Source organism: Schistocerca gregaria, chromosome 9 (genome assembly GCF_023897955.1).
Source record: "Schistocerca gregaria isolate iqSchGreg1 chromosome 9, iqSchGreg1.2, whole genome shotgun sequence".
Lineage (NCBI taxonomy): Eukaryota > Metazoa > Arthropoda > Insecta > Orthoptera > Acrididae > Schistocerca > Schistocerca gregaria.
Window position 1 is genome coordinate 91405737 of NC_064928.1, and position 24203 is coordinate 91429939.

A 24203-nucleotide genomic window follows, 5' to 3' on the forward strand; every position below is an offset into this window, starting at 1 on the left:
AAAATTGTCAACAAAAAGGGAGCTGGAGATGCCCGGCAAGAGTCGGGTCATTACAGGTTTAATGGATTGCGAAGTTACACGGACACGTTTAACAGGGCTAAGGGAAATAAAGTTAATTGTGGGGTGTTATTACTGGCCACCAGGTTCCACCATGACAGTTCTAGAATCATTCAGAGGGAGTCTACATTCTGTATCACAGAACTGGTTGATGCTGCATTAGTCGGAGGTGACTTCAAGCTACCTAGTATAGACTGCGATGTCTATGGATTCATTACAGGTGGTACAGGCAAGTCTTAATGTGAATTACTTTTGAACACATTATCCTAAAACTGTCTTGAGCAGCTAAATCGACAGCCAACACATAATGGAAATATTTTCGATCTGGTAACCACGAACAGACCAGATCTCATTGACGGTGTCAGTGTTGAGACAGGGATTAGTGATCATGATGTCGTCATTATGACTATGGTTACAAAAGTTAAAAAGTCAGTCAAGAAGGCTAGGAGAGTATTCTTACTAGAAAGAGCAGATAAGCAGTTGTTAGCATCCCATTTAGTAAATGAATCGACTTCATTTACTTCTGGTACGATGGATGTGGAAGAATTAAGGGGGTACGATGGACGTGGAAGAATTAAGGGAAAATTTTAAACACATTGTAAATCACACACTGGACAAGTATGTGCCGAAAAAGTGAGTTATGGACGGAAAAGACCCACCGTAGTTTAACAGCGCAATTCGGAGAATGCTCAGGAAGCAAAGGCAGTTGCACTCGCGATACAAGAAAGATCGGGAAAATGAGGACAGGCAAAAGTTAGTACATATTCGTGCTGCTGTAAAAAGAGCGATGCGCGAAGCATTCAACCACTACCACCACCATACCTTAGTAAAAAATCTTGCTGAAAACCCAAGGAAATTCTGGTCTTACATAACATCGGTAAGCGGGCCAAAGTCTTCCATCCATTCACTCACTGATCAGTCTGGCCTGGCAATGGAAGACAGCAAAACGAAAGCTGAAATTTTAAATTTAGCATTTGAGAAATCTTTCACAAAGGAGGATCGTACAAACATACTGCCATTTGAGTCTCATACAGATTCTCGTATGAAGGACATAGTGATACACATCCCTGGGGTTGTGAAGCAGCTGAATGGGTTGAAAATAAATAAATCGCCAGGTCCTGATGGGATTCCAATTCGGTTTTACAGAGAGTATTCTACTGCATTCGCTCCTTACTTAGTTTGCATTTATCACAAATCTCTTGCCCAACGTAAAGTCCTTGAGCGACTGGAAAAAAGCGCATGTGATGCCTGTATATAAGAAGGGTAGAAGGACAGATCCTCAAAATTACAGACCAATATCCTTAACATCGGTTTCTTGCAGGATTCTCGAACATATTCTCAGTTTGAATATAATGAATTTCCTTGAGACAGAGAAGTTGCTGTCCATGCATAAGCACGGCTTTAGAAAGCATCGCTCCTGCGAAACGCAACTCGCTCTTTTTTCACATGATATCTTGCGAACCATGGATGAAGGGTATTAGAGGGATGCCATATTCCTTGACTTTCGGAAGGCATTTGACTCGGTGCCCCACTGCAGACTCCTAACTAAGGTACGAGCATATGGGATTGGTTCCCAAGTATGTGAGTGGCTCAAAGAGGTCTCAAGTAATAGAACCCAGTATGTTGTCCTCGATGGTGAGTGCTCATCGGAGGTGAGGTTATCATCTGGAGTGCCCCAGGGAAGTGTGGTAGGCCCACTGTTGTTTTCTATCTACATAAATAATCTTTTGGATAGGGTGGATAGTAATGTGTGGCTGTTTGCTGATGATGCTATGGTGTACGGGAAGGCGTCGTCGTTGAGTGACTGTAGGATGATACAAGATGACTTGGACAGGATTTGTGATTGGTGTAAAGAATGGTAGCTAACTCTAAATATAGATGAATGTCAATTAATGCACATGAATAGGAAACAGAATTCTGTAATGCTTGAATACTCCACTAGTAGTGTAGCGCTTGACACAGTCACGTTTATTAAATATTTGGGCGTAACATTGCAGAGCGAGATGAAGTGGGACAAGCATGTCATGGCAGTTGTGGGGAAGGCGGATAGTCGTCTTCGGTTCATTGGTAGAATTTTGGGAAGGAGACCGCTTATAAAACACTAATACGACATATTCTTGAGTGCTGCTCGAGCATTTGGGATCCCTATCAGGTCAGATTGAGGGAGGACATATAAGCAATTCAGAGGTGGGCTGCTAGATTTGTTACTGGTATGTTTGATCATCACGCGAGTGTTACGGAAATGCTTCAGGAACTAGGGTGGTAGTCTCTAGAGGAAAGGAGGCGTTCTTTTCATGAATCGCTACAGAGGAAATTTAGATAACCAGCATTTGAGGCTGGCTGTAGTACAATTTTACTGTTGCCAACTTACATTTTGCGGAAAGACCGCAAAGGTAAGACAAGAGAGATTAGAGCTTGTACAGAGGCATATAGGCAGTCATTTTTCCCTCGTTCTGTTTGGGAGTGGAACAGGGAGAGAAGATGCTAGTTGTGGTACGAGGTACCCTCCGCCATGCACCGTATGGTGGATTGCGAAGTATGTATTTAGATGTATACGTAGAATTGCAAAGAGGACGACACTCAGGACAGAACACTGAGGCACACCATTTTCCTGGATAAAGATGTCCGACAAGGTAGAACCCACACGCAACTTGAAAACTTGGTCTTTGCCTGAAGGAAACAGGGCAGGTGGCCATGGAAGCCCCACGTGTAAAGAGTACGGAGGATACCAGGTCTCCAGCAGTTTTCGTAGGTCTTCAAATAGATAAATACAGCCAGAATCTGGGAATTCCGCAGGAAACCATTCGTGAGATGGGTGGACAAAGTAACAAGATGGTCAACTGCAGAATGCCGCACTCGAAATCCACAGTGTGCATTTATCAGTAAATTGCAAGACTCGAGCCACCCTACCAGCCGGGCATGAATCATATGTTCCATCACCTTGTAAACTCATCTGGTAAGAGAGATGGGGCGGTAGTTAGAAGGACAATTTTTGTCCTTACTGGGCTTAGGTATGGGCATGAAGGTGGCTTCCCACCAGTGTCTGGGAAATGTGCTCTCTCCCCAGATGTGATTGTACATGTTAAGCAGAAAGTGCTTGTCCGTGAGAGAAAGGTGCTACAACATCTGAATGGGAATGGCATGTGCCCTTGGGGCAGAGGATCAGGATGAACTGAGAGCATGATCTAGCTCCCTCACAGTAAAGGTGGCATTGTAGCATTCATGATACGGAGAAGAGAAGGGTATCACCCTAGCCTCCTCTGCTTGTTTCCGATGGAGGAAGGCAGGGTGATAGTGGGAAGAGCTCGAAAGTTCCGCAAAATGGCGACCCAAGGTGTTGGAGATACCAATATAATTGGCTCATATGACAGAGGAAAGGGTGGAACTGTCAAAACAGCTAGCGAATGAAATCCAGCTAGCTCTTTTGCTATCCCAGAGAACACAATGACACTTTGCACACACCTGTTTATAATGAATGCAGTTTGCCATCGTATGATGCTGGTTAGAAACGTGAAGAGCACATCTCCGTGTGTGTGAATTGCATCATGGCATGCCTCAGTCCGCCAAGAAACTGGGAAACTGTGTTAAAGATAAAGTGTTAGGAATGAAACATTCTGCAGCCATAAGGAAGACATTTGTGAAATATTCCATCTGGTTATCACAACTGGGGAAATCTTGGTCTTCAGAGGTCGCCAGTCAGCCTTAGTAAGCTGCCATTTGGGTGTACACGCGCATGGGATAGGAGCCAGCAAACGGATAGCACACGGGAAATGGCCGCTCGAGTAGGTGTCCAAAAGAACGGACCACTCAAGATGAAGCAGTGCAGAAGGATAGGTCCAAATGGGAATAGGTGTGTGAGGAGTCGGAAAGGATAGTGGGTGCTCCAGTGTTAAGGCAGAAGAGGTTAAGTTGGTTAAGAAGGTCAGCCAAGAAGGCATCTCTCTGGCAGGTCCTGAGAGAACCTCAAAGGGAATTATGTGCATTAAAGTCACCGAGTAGCAAAAATGGGGGCGGTAGTTGCCCATTAAGCTGAAGGAAGTCTGCCCTGGTGACATCAAATGACAGAGGAACATAAATGGTACAGAGGGAAAAAGTCAGGTGGGGAAGGAAAAGGTGAACTGCAACAGCTTGAAGATGGGTAGTCAGGGAGATGGTTTGACTGTGAAAGTCATCCCATATGAGCAGCACGATGCCCCCATGAGATGGGATGTCGACCTCAGGGAGGAAGATAAAAAAAAAAATTGTTAAGAAATGTGGAAGCTCAAAGCGGTTGTGAGGGAGCAATTTCGTTTCCTGAAGGCAGAGTACAAGGGGAAGCTGCGGTGCTAAAAGCAGCCGTATACCCTTTTTGTGGGACCGAAGGCCACGAACATTACATTGGAGGAGTCTCATAATGGTGAGAAAGAAATGTAGGGGGTGTCACCTCGGCGGCTGCTACTACAGAGGACAGAAGCAGGAGGATCCTGCACCATGGGGCCCACAGAAGCATCAGCTTGCTTGTGCGGTCAGTCTGTGGAGTCCAACGCTGAAAACAGTTGGTGGTGTGCACCAGCGACACAGAGGCCGGCTGGACTAAGATATCACGTGGCAAAACTGTCAAAGAGGATCTTCGAGTTGGTGAAGGTGAAGACTGTTTGCCTTTGGTGGAGTTCTTTGAGCCTTTCCGATTAGAGGAAGACTCTGGTGTTGTTTGGCTGGAGGGATAGAAGAAGTCTTCACAAGAGTACTTCTCCTGTCCTTTCCTGTTTACCGGTTGTGTAGCTGATGGCTTCACCCCTCGAGGCACGAGTTTGACAGCTTGTTGCATAGCTGGACAGGGGGGATGGTGATGCTATCTTGACACTGGACGATTTCACAACCTCAGAGCTGAATTGGAAGTAACATGTCTGCATGGCCATGTCCTTCACGGAGTGAGGGGTAACAAGAACAGAACTGTAGGTGGCAGGTGGGAGAACACCAGGTTTGCAACTAGCAGGTAACTTACGAGCGACTGGGTAAGGCACTTTTTCCTTTCCCCGGATCTCTTTGACAGCCCACTCATCAAGATACATGAGTGAATCTCGAGAGGAGGCGGCACAGCCATCATTGCAGTTGATACAGTGGGGAGAAGGAGGCGGACAATCACCCTGGTGTGCATCCCTACCACAGGTTACACACTTGGCTGGGTGTCAACAAGACGTTCTAGTGCGATTGAAACCGTGACATTGGTAACAGCACATCAGGTTCGGAATGTACAGCCGGACTGTGAATTTTGTGGCGTGTTTTGTGCTTGGACGGAAGCACCGCTCTATCAAATGTGAGGAAAAGAGTGCAGGTGGGCACTAAGGAGAAATCAACCTTTTTCATTACGTGATGGATGGCAATGACACCTAATCAGAGAGGTAAGATTGGATTTCGGCCTCGGTTAGACCGTCAAGCAGCCTGGTGTAAATTACACCACAAGAAGAATTCAAAGTTCTATGGGCCTCGATACCAAGATGGTAGCCACGGAGAAGCGAGGCAGCAAGCAGTTGTTGTGCTTGAAAATAAGACTTAGTCTCCAAAAGCAAAGTACAAGCGCATAAACAAGAGCAGGATTTCATCTGGCTGCAATTGCATGAACACCTTATTGAATAAAAAATGGATTTACCGTAGCAAAGAACTGACTGTCTTCAGTAAGTGAAACCACAAGGAAACGTGGTGCAGTGATAAGGGTCTTTGAATCATTAGCCTCATTATATTTACGTTTTGTAGATGATTGACTCATTGTGAGAAAAACCACCACAACTGCCAGTGTCTCTGATAGTGCAGTCCTTCCAACTGGGGGCCCCCATCATGATGGGGCGCAACCGCCTTAGGTGATTGTTCACAACTCAGGTCACACCTCCCGAACACCTGACTGAGGGACCTATCGGCAATTAGGGAAGGCTGCAACCTCAGGCAATCACCCCTCCCTGGGCCTGGCCTGTACCAGGGGGTACACGTGAACCCTACCTGTTGACCTGGGGCTGGGAATGATGCATTAGCCAGTCAACTGTTACATGTCAGAAGCATGGGCCAGCCTTCAGAAGCCTACAGGGAGGAAGATGAAAAAGAGGTATCTCAAACACAAAAGCAGAGGAATGAGAGAAGGGAAACAAAGAAAGGGCAAGGGGGTGAAAAAACAAGGGTGAGACTGTTCTTATGTCAGTGACAGACAATGCAGAACATTGCCAATAACATCCCATACAAATGAGGGGGAAAAAATAGCAAGAGGATAGACATGCAGCACAGAAGGGAAAAAGCACGAACCTACCAAAGAGTGGCGAGCCCCCTGTGGGGACAATCGTGGGAAATTGGGAGTTTGTGGGAGGGGACAAGATAAATATGACACTGAAAGAAAAAACACACAAAATGTAAACAAAAATATAATCACAAAAACATATCTATAGAAATCAGTTCCCTTGACCTGTATAGGTCAACTGCAGCTGGTAATACCAAAACACCAACACCTACAGCAAAAACTATGGAAATTGGAATCAGACATTTCCCTTGACCACAGCTGACGATACCAAAAAAAAAAAAAAATTACCTACACATAAAATTACAAAAATTGAAATCTGTCATTTTCCTTGATTTTTATAGGTCAACCACAACTATTGATATGAAGAAAAGGAAAACCCAACACTTACAGCTACGAAAAACAAAACCAAAACCACAATACCTCAAAAATTCAAATCCCTGCGTAGATTAAAACACATTCAATACACAATAAATACACAGAACATTACAACTCGAGGGAAAAAAAAAAAAAACAACAATTACTTACCACCAACAAGCACAACAAGATGACACCTACAAACACAACCATCTCATACCCTTACGTGTGATGGGTCAAAGCAGATGGGTGGAATCTGACACTTTCGTTGACCCATCCTCTGCTGTTCCTTATCTACATAAATGATTTTGGAGACATTCTGAGCAGCCTACTTAGGTTGTTTAGAGGTCATGCTGTCGTTTATCAGAAGCTCAAAAATTGCAAAATGATTTGGAAATGCTATCTGTATGGTGCATAACTTGGCAAATAGCCATAAACAACAAAATATGTGAGGTCATCCACGTGAGTGCTAAAAGGAGCTTGTTAAACTTCGCTTACACGATAAAGCAATCAAATCTAAAGGCCGTAAATTCAACTATATATCTAGGAATTACAATTAGGTACAACTTAAATTGGAAAGAACACATGGAAAATGTTGTGGGGAAGGCAAATCAAAGACTGCGATTTATTGGCAGAACACACAGAAAATGCAATAGATCTACTATAGAGGCTGCCTACACTATGCTTGCCTATCATCTTTTGGAGTACTACTGTGGTGTATGGTGTCCTTACCTGATAGCATTAACAGAGTACACTAAGAAAGTTCAAAAGTAGCAGCATGTTTTGTAATATCGAGAAGCAGGGGAGAGAGTGTCATGGTCATGATACAGGATTTGGCATGTTCATCATTAAAACAAAGCATCTTTCATTGCAGCAGGATCTTCTCATGAAGTTTCAATCACCAACTTTATCCTCTGAATGCAATAATATTTTGTTGACGCTGACCTACACAGGGAGAAATAATGATCATAGCAAAATAAGAGAAATCAGAGCTCACACAGAAAGCTATAGCTGTTCTTTTTTTCTGCGCCCATCACTGCTCGAGAATGGAGTAATAGAAAATTATTGTTAAGGTGGTTCGATAAACTAATGAACTATCCACCAAGCACTTAAATGTGATTTTGCAAAATATCCATGCAGATGTAGATGAACTTCAAACAGAGAGAGAGAGAGAGAGAGAGAGAGAGAGAGAGAGAGAGAGTGTGTGTGTGTGTGTGTGTGTGTGTGTGTGTGTGTGAGCATAAGTTGCAGTTCTGATCAATGTAACATGCAAAATTAACTACATAGCCTCACAGCCTTTAATTTCCTGCCAAATGTTTTTGGAAGTGAAAAAGCTAAAAATAAAGTGCAACCTGGAAATTCCATTTAGGATATATGACACATAGATGAGAAAATCATGGTATAAAGAGCTCTTTAACTGTAAGAGTAATAGAAGATAAGCTTTATCATTATCAAGATGAGATTATATTATGTCAACGTATTTCAAAGCTGTGCATTTTCTATAATTTCACTTACATAGTCACAATCATACTGAATAACATACCTGATACTGCCATTAGGTACACACGCCCAAAGTTGCAGAGGCCACCAATCAGAAACACCCCTAGCAACATTAATGACATCCTCTTGAGATTCTCTGTTGATTGTTGTGGGTCTGAATCTTTACTGTATATTACATCAATAACTTTCCCCAAGCAGAAAGGTACTGCCATTGTTATTGTGCTTGAGATGGCAAGGAGACATATGGCACCTGGTGACATAAGTCTCATCTTCAACACCATATGCAACTATATGTAACATGAAGAGTTTTTCGTGTTTTTACAGGGCATACTGCTATAAAAGAATGTATTAGTATAACTAAATTTTGTGTGAAATTGTATGTGCATAATTAAAGTAACAGAATACACAGAGCTGGTATACACATAATTACATATTGTTGTCATGTGCTGGGAAAAGATAAACATCTGTACTTGAGTTTCTAGTTCTCAAACAAATCTGCTCTTACCGGCTAATGTCCACCGTTCAGGTTTAGCCAGAGACAACAATCTTTTCAATTCAGATGCTTTTGGCATTACAAAGGAACTTGTCTGTTCCTGTTTGGTTCTTGGTACTAGTTTGCTGTTTCTTGACTGCAATACTGATTTATATCGAACAGAATTCGAGAAAATGTTTCGAAATTTTACAGATAATCTTGATGACTGCAAAATTCTGGGCGAAATTACTACTAAACGAACAGGCTGTTGCATGCCTGTGGAGTAACTACACAGAAAATGTGTGTTGCATGACAATTTCGATCTTACAGCCTGCATAATGAATGCATAATTTCTGTCTAAATGCCTACACCGGCCGACAACTTCTGATAATTTTCCTTGAAAATACATGTTAACTAATAAATACCCCTATTAGACTGAAATTTTACGGCACATCTACTTTGTTGTTCATCACATATAACAATTTCTGTTTTACCACAACAGTCCACAACGCATCTTTCTCTTACTGTTACATATCACACCGCATGCTTGAAAATTGCTTCATCATTTCCTAAACGTTTGTTGTTCCCAACACTATCCAGTTTTCAACATGCTCCCGATGACTTTTATCACATAAACACTCGCTATTCACTTGTTACCTGGTTCGTTTGTTTCCGCTGGGTTGGCACCCCGACATACGAAAGTGTATTGTTCTGAAACAGAAGACAGAAGTGGACAGAAGATATCAGTGTGGTGCACTAGTGGTATTGTTGGGTATTGGGAACACGTCTGTTGCCGTCATGCATGAAAGATACTTACGTTAATAAATGTATTAATAACAAATATATTTTCAATTAAGATGACCGACAAAAATGCTACTGATGACACGCAAGCGGGTCAGTATGACGAATATGATGATCGTCCAAGTACAAAACCAGAGCGATTTTCCAGCAGGTAGGCCTTACACATAACATTTGAGTCTAAATATACAAATGATAATAAAAACGCCTGTTATATCATAAACCAAGAAATTATGTTCCCAGTGAAATATAAATCATTCTTTTTAGGTAGTTATGAAGTTCATCATTTGGAGATAATGGTACGACATTGTGCAATACAATAAAGCCGCAACATCCCATTCTGTCTCTCTCTCTCGCTTTTTGTAGCAACTAAAGATATTGTGTTTCGCATCAGGTTTTATAAAGATAATGTGGTAGAACTGCCTTTCCGTTCCAGTTGTGATTAGTACTTGGGAAACATGCTGGAGAAACATTTATATTGCAATACTACTTTAGCCTAACAAATTTTTCCTAGAAAAGAATGAAATGCACAGCTGTAAAACTGTTTCACGCTGCCCATAGTAACAAAATATCTAACAGAAAGCAGAAGTGTTTTTGTAATGCAGAATAACAACGTCATTGATACTAGGAATTCGTGAAGTAATTGTGGAATAGAAACAAATAGTCAGTTACAAATCTGTAGATAACCAACAAGTAGCTGTCATTTTGCTGAACTGTGTGAAGCCGGATGGGTGGTATTGGTAGGTCCAATGTTTCTCTTGGTTTCTGCACATAGTGTGAATTTTTTTTTTTTTTTTTTTTTTTTTTTTTTGTGCATTAGAATCATGAACATCATCTGTTATGTGGAACAAACCCTGAAAATTCAATTGTTATAAAGTCAGTCTCGCATGGAATTCCCTTTTTTAAAGTTAGTGGTTTATGAACTACCATTTCCTAGCCCCTGACATTGATTATGGAATACACAGATGTAGATATGTACCTTATTGGAGCTGTCCTTTTTGATGTGTAAGAAGTGATAAATGACATTTAAAAAAATCCTAGGAGGAAGCTGTGATCATACCTAGACTGTTTAAATGTGTTGTGCTTAAGAAAAAAGTGTTTGGAATCTAAATTTATTCATTTTCAGCTTAATTCTATTACTTATAAGGAGAAAACTTGTAACAGTTTTCCTCACATAATTAAAATATGATTGTTCTTGTGCTAGTTCACAGTTTTGAAAAGCTTAGCCATTGATGAATTTAATGCTTATTTAAGGCTGTTGCTGTTGCATCCTACCCAAGGATAGAACTAAATAAAATTTTTATGATTTTGAGTTTTGTCCAATTCAGTAACACACTATGGCCTTGGGCATGTTATCTTACGCAAGTTGGGATTACAGCCTCCATGCATGTATCCCTTGCTGCTTCTCCTTGGTAAAATTCACTGAAATGCTGTGCCTTCCATGTTGTGTGTGTGATATGTTTGATAAACAAGACAATCTAGATCATGTTCAACTGTTATTACTGATTTTGGCCAAATTAGGCCACCTTCTGATTTAAGATAAAAACACAGATTTACTGCAGCCTGACAGGGAGTCCGGAAAACTACCTTCAGACTACTCTCAAATAGTATGCGGGAAAAATGGATCTTCAATCTTTCTGTATGAGCTCTAATTTCCCTTATTTTATTACAATGATCATCTCTCCACATGTAGGTTGGCACCAACAAAATATTTTCGCATTCAGAGGAAAATATTGGTTTTGAAATTTTGTAAAGAGATTTTGTCACAACAAAAAAAAAAATCACCTTTGTTTTAATGATTGCCACTCAACTCACGTATCGCATCCATGGCACTCTTTCCCCATTATTTTGCAATTTTAAAAAATAAGCTGCCCTTCTTTGAACATCTTAAATGTTCCCTGTCAGACCAGTAGGCAGTCCATTTTGTAGACCTGTTGCATCTTCTAAGTATGCTGCAATAAAACCCAGTTTTTGGTTTGCCTACTAAACAACATTATCTTTGTGATCATTCCAGTTTAATTTGTTAGTAATTGCAATTGTTAGATGTTTAGGTGACAGCATTTAGATTTGTAGGATTTATTGTGTAACCAAAATTTAATGGATTCTTTGTAGTATTCATCTGGATTTTCATTATTTACAGTCAATTACTATATTTTGTACCATACAGTTATCTTGTCTACATCATTATGTCATTATGAAATTGGTTTGATCTGATGAATTTACTATGGTGTAAAGTGCTTAGTTGATATGGGGTAAAGGACCAAGCAACGAGGTCATCGGTCTCTAGATTGGAAGGACAGAATCATCTGCAAACAGTCTAAGATGACTGCTCACATTGTCACTTAAATCATTTATATAGCTTAGGAACAGCAGAGGACCTACAACATTACCTTGGGTGACTCCAGATACAACTTCCATTTTGCCCAATGACTCAGTTACCATGAGCTGCGACGTTCCTGACACGAAATCGTGAATCCCATTGCTCACCTGAGTTGATGCTCCGTAGGCACTCTGATTAAAAATTGTTCATGAGAAAAAGGTGTCAATAGCTCTCTGAAAATTTACAAATGTGGACTAAATTTGAAATCTCCTGTTAATAGCACTCATTACCTGGTGTGAATAGAGAAATAGTTATGTTTCATAACAATGATATTTTTTTGATTCCATGCTGTGTATCAGTAGATCATTTTCTTCGAGGCAATTCACAATATTTGTACACAGCATATGTTTCAAAATACTACTGCAAATCAACATCAGCAATGTGGATATGTAATTCAGTGGATTACTCTTGCTTCCTCGGAAATACGGAAGCGTCCAATCCCGCCAGTCTGCTTTGACCCATGACGTCACAAATATGGCGGAAACGACCATAAATCACGATTCCAATATGGCACATATAAAGTCGTTACGTACACATTATGAGGACGAAAATACACTGAAAAACAAACACACGCATGTTCCACAAAAAGCCTAATGACACTAACGGGACAAGCGCGGGAAATAGGTTTTTTTTGGGTAGGGACAAACTAAATATAAACAAATTTAGACACCCACCCCCATACAAAACCATGCAAAGCGACGAAAAAAACCGACATCACAAAACTCCCCAAATACCACTAAACACAATATCATCTGGAATCGGACACTTCCCTTAACCCATATAGCTCAACAGCAGCTCCCGATCCCATAACTTGGGATCGAACACTTCACTTGACCTAGATAGCTCAAAAACATCTCCCGATACCAATACCGACATTCACAGCCAACCTCTGGGATCGAACACATCCCTTGACCTGTTATCCTTATGACATCTCCAGATACAGCCGTCCATGGTCCGAGAAGCTGGAACTTTAAGTAATCCTCATTTCTTCACGACATACTGAACACTTCACGACTTCGTCCAAAAATCCGAATAGTTGAAGAAATTTCATTAGAGACAACGCACTGTCCCCCATCATAGCCGACAACCGATAACTGTTGACCCTGTCAGTCATATCCATACTTAACAAAGACATAAAAAAAGCAATTTTTCCTAAATTCACACACGACGCCACACTCGCAAACTAAACCAAAAAATCACCTAACACACTACCAGAGAGCACCACCGATAGCATCGAAACAGCACCTACAAACACGCCACTCTCACAAACTAAATTCCGCGCCGTCGTGACGTCACACACCACAACAGCCTTACGCCGCGTGTCAAAGCCGACGGGTGGGATCAGACGCTTCGGTCAGTAGATTGCTCCTGCTACCTCTTTGGTATAGGTGTGACCTGTGCAACTTCAGTTTTTAAGTAGAAATCTTCCTTCAACTAAGTGGTTGTATATTATTGCTAAGTATAGAACTATTATATCTGTGTAATCTGAAAGGAACTGAATCAGTATACAATCTTGCCCTCATTAAGTGATTTATGCTGCTTTGCCACACCGATGAGATCTGCTTCTGAGTTACATTGGCAACTATTCATTATTCAAATTCAGGAATATTCACTTGGCCATCTACAGTGACCATATGAATAATGGGAAAGTCCCTTTTGGTGAAATGTGGAACATAAGGCCTTCTGTTGTTGTGGTCTTCCATCCTGAGAATGGTTAGATGCAGCTCTCCATGCTACTCTATCCTGTGCAAGCTTCTTCATCTCCCAGTGCTTACTGCAACCTACATCCTTCTGAATCTGCTTAGTGTATTCATCTCTTGATCTCCCTCTACGTATCTGACTATGGTCTCCCATGTGTCTTATTTTATTTACACATCAAGTTCTGTAGGACCAAATTGAGGAGCAAATCTCAGAGGTCATGGAACATGCCAGTACATGAAATTACAACAAAAAAGTAATAAGATAAAAACAAATGTTTATGAAACTGAAAAAAAGTCAGCCCATAAGTTTAAGTAAACGCAGTCAACTCTACAACAAGAATCAGCTTACTTTTTCAAGGAACTCTACGACAGAATAGAAGGCATGACCCATGAGGAAACTCTTTAGTTTCGATTTAAAAGCGAATGGATTACTGCTAAGATTTTTGAACTCAAGTGGTATCTTATTGAAAATGGATGCAGCAGTATACTGCACACCTTTCTGCACAAGAGTGACGGAAGTCTGATCCAAATGCAGGTTTGATTTCTGCAGAGTATTAACTGATTGAAAGCTGCTTATTCCTGGGAATAAGCTAATATTGTTAAACAAGAAATGACAGTAAGGAATATACTGTATACATTGAGAGGCCAGTGTCAAAATACCCAGACTCGTGAACAGGGTCGCCAAGAGGTTCATGGACTTACACCACTTTTTGCCCAAACTGCCCATTAAAAATATCCTTTTAGAATGTGAAGAGTTTTGTGCAAAAATGGTGCATTTAACATGATCTGAGATTTAATCCTAGGAATACTATTGTGTTAAAGCTCTTCATTGAAAATCTACCTGTGAAGGGGACAGGGGTAACATTGGATAAGAAACTAACTTGAATCTCTCACATTAAGGGCATCTACTCCAAGGCAAAAAGTACTTTAGTGAGTACTAGGAGGGCTTGTGGCAAAAACTGGGGCCTAAGCCCAAGGGGTATGCACTGGATATACACCACAGTGGTTAGAACTAGGATTTCCTATGGGGCCGTAGTGTGGTAGAAGAAGGTAGAACAACAGGTTGCTGCTAAGGTGCAGAGATTGGCCTGCTTAGCCATCAACGGGCGGAATTAGCAGCACGCCAACCACTGGAATGGAAGCCATGCTGGATATGCCTCCACTTCACCTTTGGGTCAAGATGGAGGCAGCAGCTGGCCCACACAGACTTAAAACTGGCAAAAACTGGGTCTCATTAGGATATCCAGAATCACACACTAACATAGTGAATGAGGTAAGTATAGGAATGGCTGGGGAAATGTCTACCGACTGTATAACAGCTCCCAACTGCTTCGACTTACAACATAATAATTGCAAGTAGAGAGCAGTAGGAAAAAACAGTTCGACACCATACGGGGGACATTATTTGGTTTACTGATGGGTCGAATACAGACCAAGGCGTTGGGGCAGGGGTGTACGGGGTTCAGCGAAGACTGGAGAGAATCCTCTCTCTAGGAAAACTGACCTCTGTATTCCAAGCTGAAATTACTGCAATCAGGGTATGTGTGGAGGAGAATGTGTGTAGGTGCTTCAATGACTGTAGCATCTACATCTATTCAGACAGCCAGGCAGCTCTGAAATCGTTGACAGCTCGTTAAACAAGATCTAAGATTGTTGCAGATTGCCACAGGGCTCCGGTGGAGCTAGGGGGAAGCAATAGGGTGTACCTAGTCTGGGTCCTTGGCCACTCAGGGATCTGTGGCAATGAACAAGCTGATAGATTGGCTAGGATGGAGGCAACAACTCCATTTATTGGACCAGAACCTGTCTTGACAATCACCAAGGCTATGATCAAATTAGAACTATTTAACTGGCTTAGGAAACAGCATGTAGGATATTTAACCAAGGCCTATAAACATAAATATGGTAAGGTAATGATGCCCAAGCCATGTTTTAAAAGAAGCTCTGTAATCCTGGGACTGAACAGGAGAGAGATCAAACTCGTGACTGGACTGATGACCGGCCACACAATGGTATAACGGAAGAGGACCCTAAATGTAGGATATTTGATGAGGGTGAAGAAAATGCATCACACCTAATCTTCAAGTGCATGGCATTTGAGAGTAATCAACACAGTATCGTCAGGACAACTAGACCTGAAGAAATTGTGTCTAACAAAAAACTGGTAGAAGGACTCCTTGCACTATTTAAGGATACTGGTTGGCTTTACTAGCTATACAGAGAGTGATACCACACAGTAAACCTAGTTTTGGGTGCGGGCAGTGGCGGATCAGACCTAAGCTGTTTTAGCTTCCCTATTAAAGTCAATCAATCAATGGGAAGAGTTACCCCAGAATATAATACCATACTACATAAGCAAATGAAAATAAGCGAAGTAGACTAATTTTCATGTGGAACGATCACTCACTTCAGATACCGTTCAAATAGTAAAAATGGCAGCATTAAGTCATTGAACAAGATCTTGAACGTGTGCTTTCCATGGCAATTTATGATCTATCTGAACGTCTAGAAATTTGAACTGTTCAGTTTTACTAATCATATGCCCATTCACTGAAGTTAAAAGGTTTGTTGACTTGTCTGTTAGAAACTGTAAAAACTGAGTCTTATGTTGCCCATGAAATCTTTTGCTACAAACCTAGCGTCATCAGCAAACAGAAATATTTTAGAGTTACCCATAATACTAGAGGGCATATCATTTATATAAATAAGGAACAGGAGTGGCCCCAACACTGGTGTCTGGGGCACCCCTCCACTTGACCGTACTCCACTCAGACCCCACATCACAGCCATTCTCAACACTGTGAATAATGACCTTTTGCTGTCTGTTGCTAAAGTAAGAGGTGGACCAATTGTGAGATACTCCCCATATTCCGTAATGGTCCAACTTCTGGAGCAATATTTTGTGATCAACACAAACAAACACCTTAGTTAAATGGAAAAAAATATGCCTTGCATTCGAAACCTTTTGTTTAACCCATTCAGTACCTCAGAGAGAGATCAGTAAACTGCAACCTGATTTTATACCGTCAACCTTGTGCTGCTGACCAGACACTTTCTTCACAACTGACCACATGTTTTTAATTTCATCCTGTGAATGAGATATTCTGTTTGCATGCCTCATATTCATTGCCTTCCTAATAACATTTTAAGCACCTTACCATACTATTTGTAATGGGCTACTGCAACTTGATTGTGACTACTTCTAACATGTTTATATAATTTCTGTTTTGTTCTTCGTGATATACTTATCCCACTAGTCAGCCACCAAGGCTGCCTATTTCTGCTAGTAGCACATTTAGAATGTTCTAATGGAAAGCAACTCTCAAAGAGCATGAGAAATTTATATTTATCATCTATGTTATTAGCACTATGAACATCCTGCCACTCTTGTTCCTTCACAGGGATTAAAAAAAACTCTCTATTGCTGTTGGCGTAACTTTCGTACATTGCTTGTAATTACATGTGAGATTTGTTTGAGTACAAAAGCCTTTTAGTACTAAAATTTTTGCATCATGGTCTGAAAGGCTATTCACGCATTTACTGACAGAAAGCACACCTAGTAGTGGAAAAGGAAATTCCGTGTGGCTGGGGCCTACTGACTGGTAGACCATTCACCTAGTGCAAGTCTTTAGAGTTCATGCCATTTCGGCAACTTTCATGTCGATGGGGATGATATGACGATGATAAGGACAACATAACACTCAGTCACTGAGCGGAGAAAATCTCCAACCCAGCCGGGAATCGAACCCGAGCTGTTAGGTAGGACATTATGTCGTGCTGACTACTCAGCTACCAGGAGTGGACATCTAGTAATGAAGAATGAATAAAACTATTGTCTGTGGCTGTGCTACTGTTTACCTGCACCCTACTTTAGAAAAACACAGTCTGCATCAGATCATATGTATTAGGAGATCTACCAACATTCTTTTTCTTACACCATCATACACAAAATATTGAAGTCACCACATATAACTAATTTGTGGTACTTCCTACAAAGTGAACCAAGAGCCCTCTCTAGCTTGAGCAGAAATGCTTTGAAGTGAGAGTTAGGGGACCTATAAACAATAACAATTAGAAGTTGAGTTTCACTAAATTCAACTGCCCCGGCACAACATTCTAATATCTGTTCAGTGCAGTGTCGTGATATGTCTATGGACTCAGGTGGAATACCGTTTTTTACGTACATAGCCACTCTCCCACCCTGCAAGAATTCTTTGAAAAACAGCCATCTAACCTGTATCCTGGTAAAGGAAGCCTCTGAACTGTCAAGTTATTTAAGTGGTGCTCAAACATACCAATAATTTCAGAATCAACATCTGTAAGCAGTTCACTAACTTTATCTCTAACACCTCTTATATTTTGATAAAATATGCTTATTCCTTCTCTACTTGGAAACAAGACATACTCTGAAGGTGAGCCCGTAGAGGGGCACCCTTTAAGAACATATACCTATCAGCTGACTTCAATCTAAAAAAGGTGCACCTCTAACACCAACTACTATGGGAATTTTTCCATGAGTGATCCCACCACCACCACCACCACCACCACCCACTACACCCCAGTTCTGATGTATGCAGAATATTACTAAAAATTAGTAAACAAGATATGAATATGATGAGTGATCTTTTGAAAATTTCTTAAAAAAATTATAAACTAATTTTTGTTGTTGATGATATTGTAATTCTGTAGGACATGGAAAAGGACTTGGAAGATCATTTGAACTGATTGGATAGTGCCTTTAAAAGAAGTTATAAGACAAACCTAATAAAAAGTCTCATGAAAAGCAGTGAAGCTCTCAAAATACTTGGTACAGAAAGTGGGTTGAAGCCTGAAATTGATAGCAGTAAGGTTTTTGAGGAAAATTTAAGTGTATATCAAAAGTATAGGAAACTGGGAAATAGAGGTGGTGTATTTGTTGCAGTAGGCAATAAGCTGAAATCGATCGATGTAGAAATTGAAGCTGCATTTGACATTGTTTGGACAAGACTCAGTATCAGAGGTGGGCATAAAATGATAATTGGATCCTTCTATCGCCCATCAGACTCATCTCCTGATGTAACAGAAAATGTTAGAGAAAGCCCCAGTTCATTTGTACATAAGTTTTTCCCAATCATACTGTAATAATCAGTGGAGTTAAATCCTCCAACAATTAATTGGGAAAATTACAGTTTTGTTAGTGGTGGGTGTGATAAGGCACCCTGTGAAACTTAACTAAATGCTTTCCTGAAAAGTACCTGAAACATGTAGTTAGGAGCTCATGATGGAAATATATTGGATCTAATGGCAACAAATAGACCTGACCTATTTGAGGATGTCCACATCAAAACTGGTATCAGTGACCATGATGTGGCTGTGGCATCAATGATTACCAAACTACAAAGGACAACTAAAACAAGGAGAAAGATATATATGTTTATTAAACTAGTTATAAAATCAGTAGCGCCATATCTCAATGAGGAACTTGAAGCTTTCGGTACAGGGCAGGAGCATGTAGAGGACTTCTATCTCAAGTTTAAAAGAATAGTTGGCCATGCACTGGATAGATATTTACCCAGTAGAACCATTCATAATGAGAGGGAACCTCCATGGTGAACAGTGACTGTAAAGAAACTTCTAAAGAAACTTATATTATTGCATAATAGTTATAAAACAGAGAGTTGGGCTATAGATAGAAGATGCTGAATGAAAAGTGTGTGGCTGTCAAGAGAGCAATGTGGATGCCTTCAGTGATTACTGTAGCCAAATGATCTTTCATAGAAGCCAAAGAAATTCTGGTCATATGGAAAAGCTTTTAGTGACATCAAAGTTAGCATCCAGCTCCTAGTGAATGAGACAGGAGCTGAATTGAGGTTAGCAAAGCAACAGCTGAAATGCTTAATTCCATTTTGAAATGTTTCTTTACAAAGGAAAGCCCAGGAGAATTGTCCCAGTTTAATTCTCTTGCCACTGGAAAGATGAATAAAATAAGTATTAGTGCAGTGGTGTTGAGAAACAGCTGAATTCGTTAAAATTTAATTAAGCTCCAGAGCCTGGTAGAATCCCTCTCAGATTCGATACTGAATTCGCAGGTGAGTTAGCCCTTCTTTTAACTATAATCTATTATAGATCCCTCAACATCCTTGACATCAATTTGTTGTGGAATCTTATAACATATTTTGAGCTCAAATGTGGTGAAGTATCTTGAAAACATCGATCACGTGAAACCCAGCTTGCACTTTTCTCACATGATGTACTGAAAGCTTTGCATGAAGGCAGTCAGGTAGACACAGTGTTTCTTGATTTCCAAAAATTATTGAACTCAGTACCTTACCTACACGTCTTGTCAATCATATGGGATATCAAGTGAAATTTATTACTGGATTGAGGACTTTTTAGAAGGGAGGACGCAGTATGTTATCTTGAATGGAGAGTAACTTAAGATGTGCCCCAGGGAAGTGTGTTGGGACCATTGATGTTCATGTTGTATATTAATGACCTTGGGAACAATACATATAGCAACCTCAGATTTTTTGCTGGTGATGCAGTTACCTATAATGAAGTACTGTTTTAAAGAAGCTGCATAAATATTCAGTCAGGTCTTAATAAGATTTCACAGTGGTCCAAAGATTGGAAACTTGCTTTAAATTTTCAGAAATGTAAAACTGTGCATTCAAAAAATGAAGAAACGTTATAGCCTACGACTATAATATCAATTAGTCACTGTTGGCATCAACCAATTCATGCAAATATGTGGGTGTAACACTTTGTAGGGATACGAAATGGAATGACCATGTAGGATCAGTCATGGGTAAAGCAGCTGGTAGACTTCAGTTTATTGGTAGAATATTGGGTAAGTGCAATCAATCTACATAGGAGATTACTTACAAATCACTTGTGTGTCTGGTTTTAGGATATTGCTAAAATGTGTGGAACCGTACCAGATAGAACTAACTGGTGATATTGAATGTACAGGGTGGTCCATTGATAATGAATGAGCCAAATATCTCGCGAAATAAGCACCAAACGAAAAAACTGCAAAGAACAAAACTCGTTTAGCTTGAAGGGGAAAACCAGATAGCACTATGGTTGGCCCACTAGATGGCGCTGCCGTACGTCAAACAGATATCAACTGCATTTTTTAAAAAAAGGAACGCCCCCCTCCCCCATTTTTTATTACATATTCATGTAGTACGTAAAGAATATGAATGTTTTAGTTGGACCACTTTTTCGCTTTGTGATAGATGGTGCTGTAATAGTCACAAACAAGTAAGTTCACGTATCACGTAACATTCTGCCAGTGCGGACGGTATTTGCTTCATCATACATTACCCATGTTAAAATGGACCGTTTACCAATTGCTGAAAAGGTCAATATTGTGTTGATGCATGGCTATTGTGATCAAAATGCCCAACAGGTGTGTGCTACATATGCTGCTCGGTATCCTGGCCGACATCATCCAAGTGTCCGGACCGTTCACTGGATAGTTACGTTATTTAAGCAAACAGGAAGTTTCGAGAATTAGATTTTCACTCTGCAGTGCACACTCCGCTGCAGAGTGAAAATCTAATTCTGGAAACATCCCATAGGCTGTGGCTAAGCCATGTCTCCACAATATCCTTTCTTTCAGGAGTGCTAGTTCTGCAAGGTTCGCAGGAGAGCTTCTGTAAAGTTTGGAAGGTAGGAGACGAGGTACTGGCAGAAGTGAAGCTGTGAGGACGAGGTGTGAGTCGTTCTTGGGTAGCTCAGTTCGTAGAGCACTTACCCGCAAAAGGCAAAGGTCCCAAGTTTGCTGTCGCAGCTAATCCGCACATCAGTAGCAGACAAATTGCGCGAGAATCGGGAATCTCAAAAACATTGGTGCTGAGAATGCTACATCAACATCGATTGCGACCGTACCATATTTCTATGCACCAGGAATTGAATGACAATGACTTTAAATGTTGTGTGCAGTTCTGGCACTGGGCACAAGAGAAATTACGGTACAATGGCAGATTTTTTGCACACGTTTTATTTAGCAACAAAGTGTCATTCACCAGCAGCAGTAACGTAAACTGGCATAATATGCACTATTGGGCAATGGAAAAGCAACGATGGCTGCGACAAGTGTAAAATCAGTGACCTTGGCAGGTTAATGTATGGTGTGGCATTATGGGAGGAAGGATAATTGGCCTCCATTTTATCGATGGCAATCTAAATGATGCAATGCATGCTGATTTCCTACGTAATGTTCTACCAATGTTACTACAAGATGTTCCACTGCATGACAGAATGGCGATGTACTTCCAACATGATGGAACATAGCTCGCGTGCGGTTGAAGCGGTATTGAACAGCATATTTCATGACAGGTGGATTGGTCGTCGAAGCACGATACCATATCCCGCATGTTCACTGGACCTGACATCCCCAGATTTCTTTCTGTGGGGAAAGTGGAAGGATATTTGCCATCGTGATCCACCGACAACGCGTGACAACATGCGTCAGCACATTGTCAACGCATGCGCGAACATTACGGAAGGCGAACTATTCGCTGTTGAGAGGAATGTCATTACATGTATTTGCCAAATGCATTGAGGTTGACAAACATCATTTTGAGCATTTATTGCATTAATGTGGTATTTACAGGTAATCAAGCTGTAACAACATGCATTCGCAGAAATGATAAGTTCACAAAGGTATATGTATAACATTGGAACAACCAAAATAAAATGTTCAAACGTACCTACGTTCTGCATTTTAATTTAAAAAACCTACCTGCTACCAACTGTCCCTCTAAAATTGTGAGCCATATCTTTGTGACTATTACAGCGCCATCTATCACAAAGCGAAAAAAATTATCCAACTAAAACATTCATATTTCTTTACATACTACACGAATATGTAATAAAAAATTGGGGTTCCTATTTTTTTAAAAAAACAGTTGATATCCGTCTGACCTATGGCAGCGTCATCTAGCGGGCCAACCATAGCGCCATCTGGTTTTCCCCCTTCAAGCTAGACGAGTTTAGTTCGCTGTAGATTTTTCGTTTGACGCTTATTTCGTGAGATATTTAGCCCACTCATGATCAATGGACCACTCTGTATACAGAGGTGTGCATAAATGGTCACAGGTTTGTTTAATTGTGGGAAAGTGTCACAGAGATATTGAAGGAACTGAACTGAAAGACTCTCGAAGATAGGTGTAAACTATCCTGAGAATGTCTGTTAACAAAGTTTCAAGAACCAGCTTTAAATGATGATTCTAGGAATATACTACAGCCCCTTATGGGGTATTACTTGTATAGGGGTCGTGAAGGTAAGATTAGAATAATTACTGCACGCACAGAGGCAGTCAATCAATCATTCTTCCCGTACTCCATACATGAATGGACTGAATGAACAGGAAGAAATCCTAATAACTGGTGTAATGTGACACACCCTCTGCCATGCACTTCAGTGGTTTGCAGAGTATAGATGTAGATGCAGAGTGTAGTCAAATTAAATCAAACAATGTTGAGGAAAGTAGACCTGGAGGTGCCATACTAAAAATGGATTTTTGCTGTCTGGACATTTGGGAAGTTTGTGGATCTGTTTTGCCATCCAGATTTAGGTTTCCCACAGTTTCCTGAACAAATTGAGACAAATGTTTGGATGGTTCCTTTCAAAGGATTCGCCCCATCTGAGTGTGTGCTGGATCTCTAACCATTATGTCTTTGGAGGGATTTTAAATCAATCTTCTTCCTTCCTTCATTCCTTTTAACTAACTAGCAATCCTTTTGCTTTGTTCTTCTAATTCAGGTATAGGAATTTTGCTGTAAGGAAGCAGATGCAACAGTGCTAATGGCAGAGGGTTTCTAGCAGTCTGAAATTTCTTTCAATGTGACATTGTTTTAATAGAACCTGTTTTTTGCAGTTCTACTGTTGGAGTTCCCCCCAAATCGACACAGCTTAAGGTGGAAATGCAGACACTGTATCTCGATAGTGAGACTGAGAGTATAGTATTGGAGGCACTCAGGAAGCTGCGGGGTCCGGTATGTCTGTTTTGCATCACTGCTTTTAAAAAATAAACTGTCTCTGTGAGAACTGCGTATTTAAAGCATTTTACATTTTATGGACGAAGACAGATTAAAAAGCATTGTATACTTGTGGCAGTAAGATGTAGCATATCTTCGATGTTTTGTTTTATGTTCTTATTATTTCTCTCATTGACTGTAATAGTGCCTTTACCTTTCTTACCCCACTTGCCAGCACTGTGCACATATGTAGAACACCTTTCATTGACAGTAATTCATTTTGTTGTAATATTTGTATATGTACTTCATCTGACAATGTTTCTTTAACAGCAGATCCAAGAAATTGTAAGGAAGATATATAAAGTACAAAATGTTCTCTCGGCATTTTCAATCTGACTGCCCATGTGTAGTTTCAAACATTTCAAAGTGACTGCCATTGTACTTGAAACACTCCTCATTTTCAAAAGTGCACTTGACAATGTTGATTATTATATCCTGTGTTCTACAACAGTCACTTTAAACACATGGTACTGAAACTTCCTGACAGATTGAAACTGTGTGCTGGTGTAGGACTCAAGCCCAGAACTTTACATTTAACACTCTTACCAAATTCAGTCCCATAGAAGTGAATTTTTCAATTTAAGTCTTGGGTCTGGTACACAGTTTTAATCTTCAGAGAAGTTTGAAAGTGGCATACCCCCCCCCCCCCCC

At 40.6% G+C, this 24203-nt stretch overlaps 2 protein-coding genes across 2 annotated transcripts in view; one reads left to right on the forward strand and one right to left on the reverse strand.

Moving 5' to 3' along the window:
* The window catches only part of LOC126292308 (ATP-binding cassette sub-family B member 10, mitochondrial-like), a 96505-nt gene extending 87194 nt beyond the window's left edge, over positions 1-9311 (reverse strand). The window contains exons 1-2 of the mRNA XM_049986240.1: positions 8679-9311; positions 8217-8423 (exon numbers count right to left, since the gene is read on the reverse strand). Coding sequence (XP_049842197.1) covers positions 8217-8423; positions 8679-9054 — 583 coding nt within the window. The 5' untranslated portion in view covers positions 9055-9311. The remainder of the gene's footprint in view (positions 1-8216; positions 8424-8678) is intronic.
* A 43-nt stretch (positions 9312-9354) lies between these two features.
* LOC126292307 (putative ATP-dependent RNA helicase DHX57) overlaps positions 9355-24203 on the forward strand; it is a 181856-nt gene continuing 167007 nt past the window's right edge. The window contains exons 1-2 of the mRNA XM_049986239.1: positions 9355-9597; positions 23393-23510. Coding sequence (XP_049842196.1) covers positions 9503-9597; positions 23393-23510 — 213 coding nt within the window. The 5' untranslated portion in view covers positions 9355-9502. The remainder of the gene's footprint in view (positions 9598-23392; positions 23511-24203) is intronic.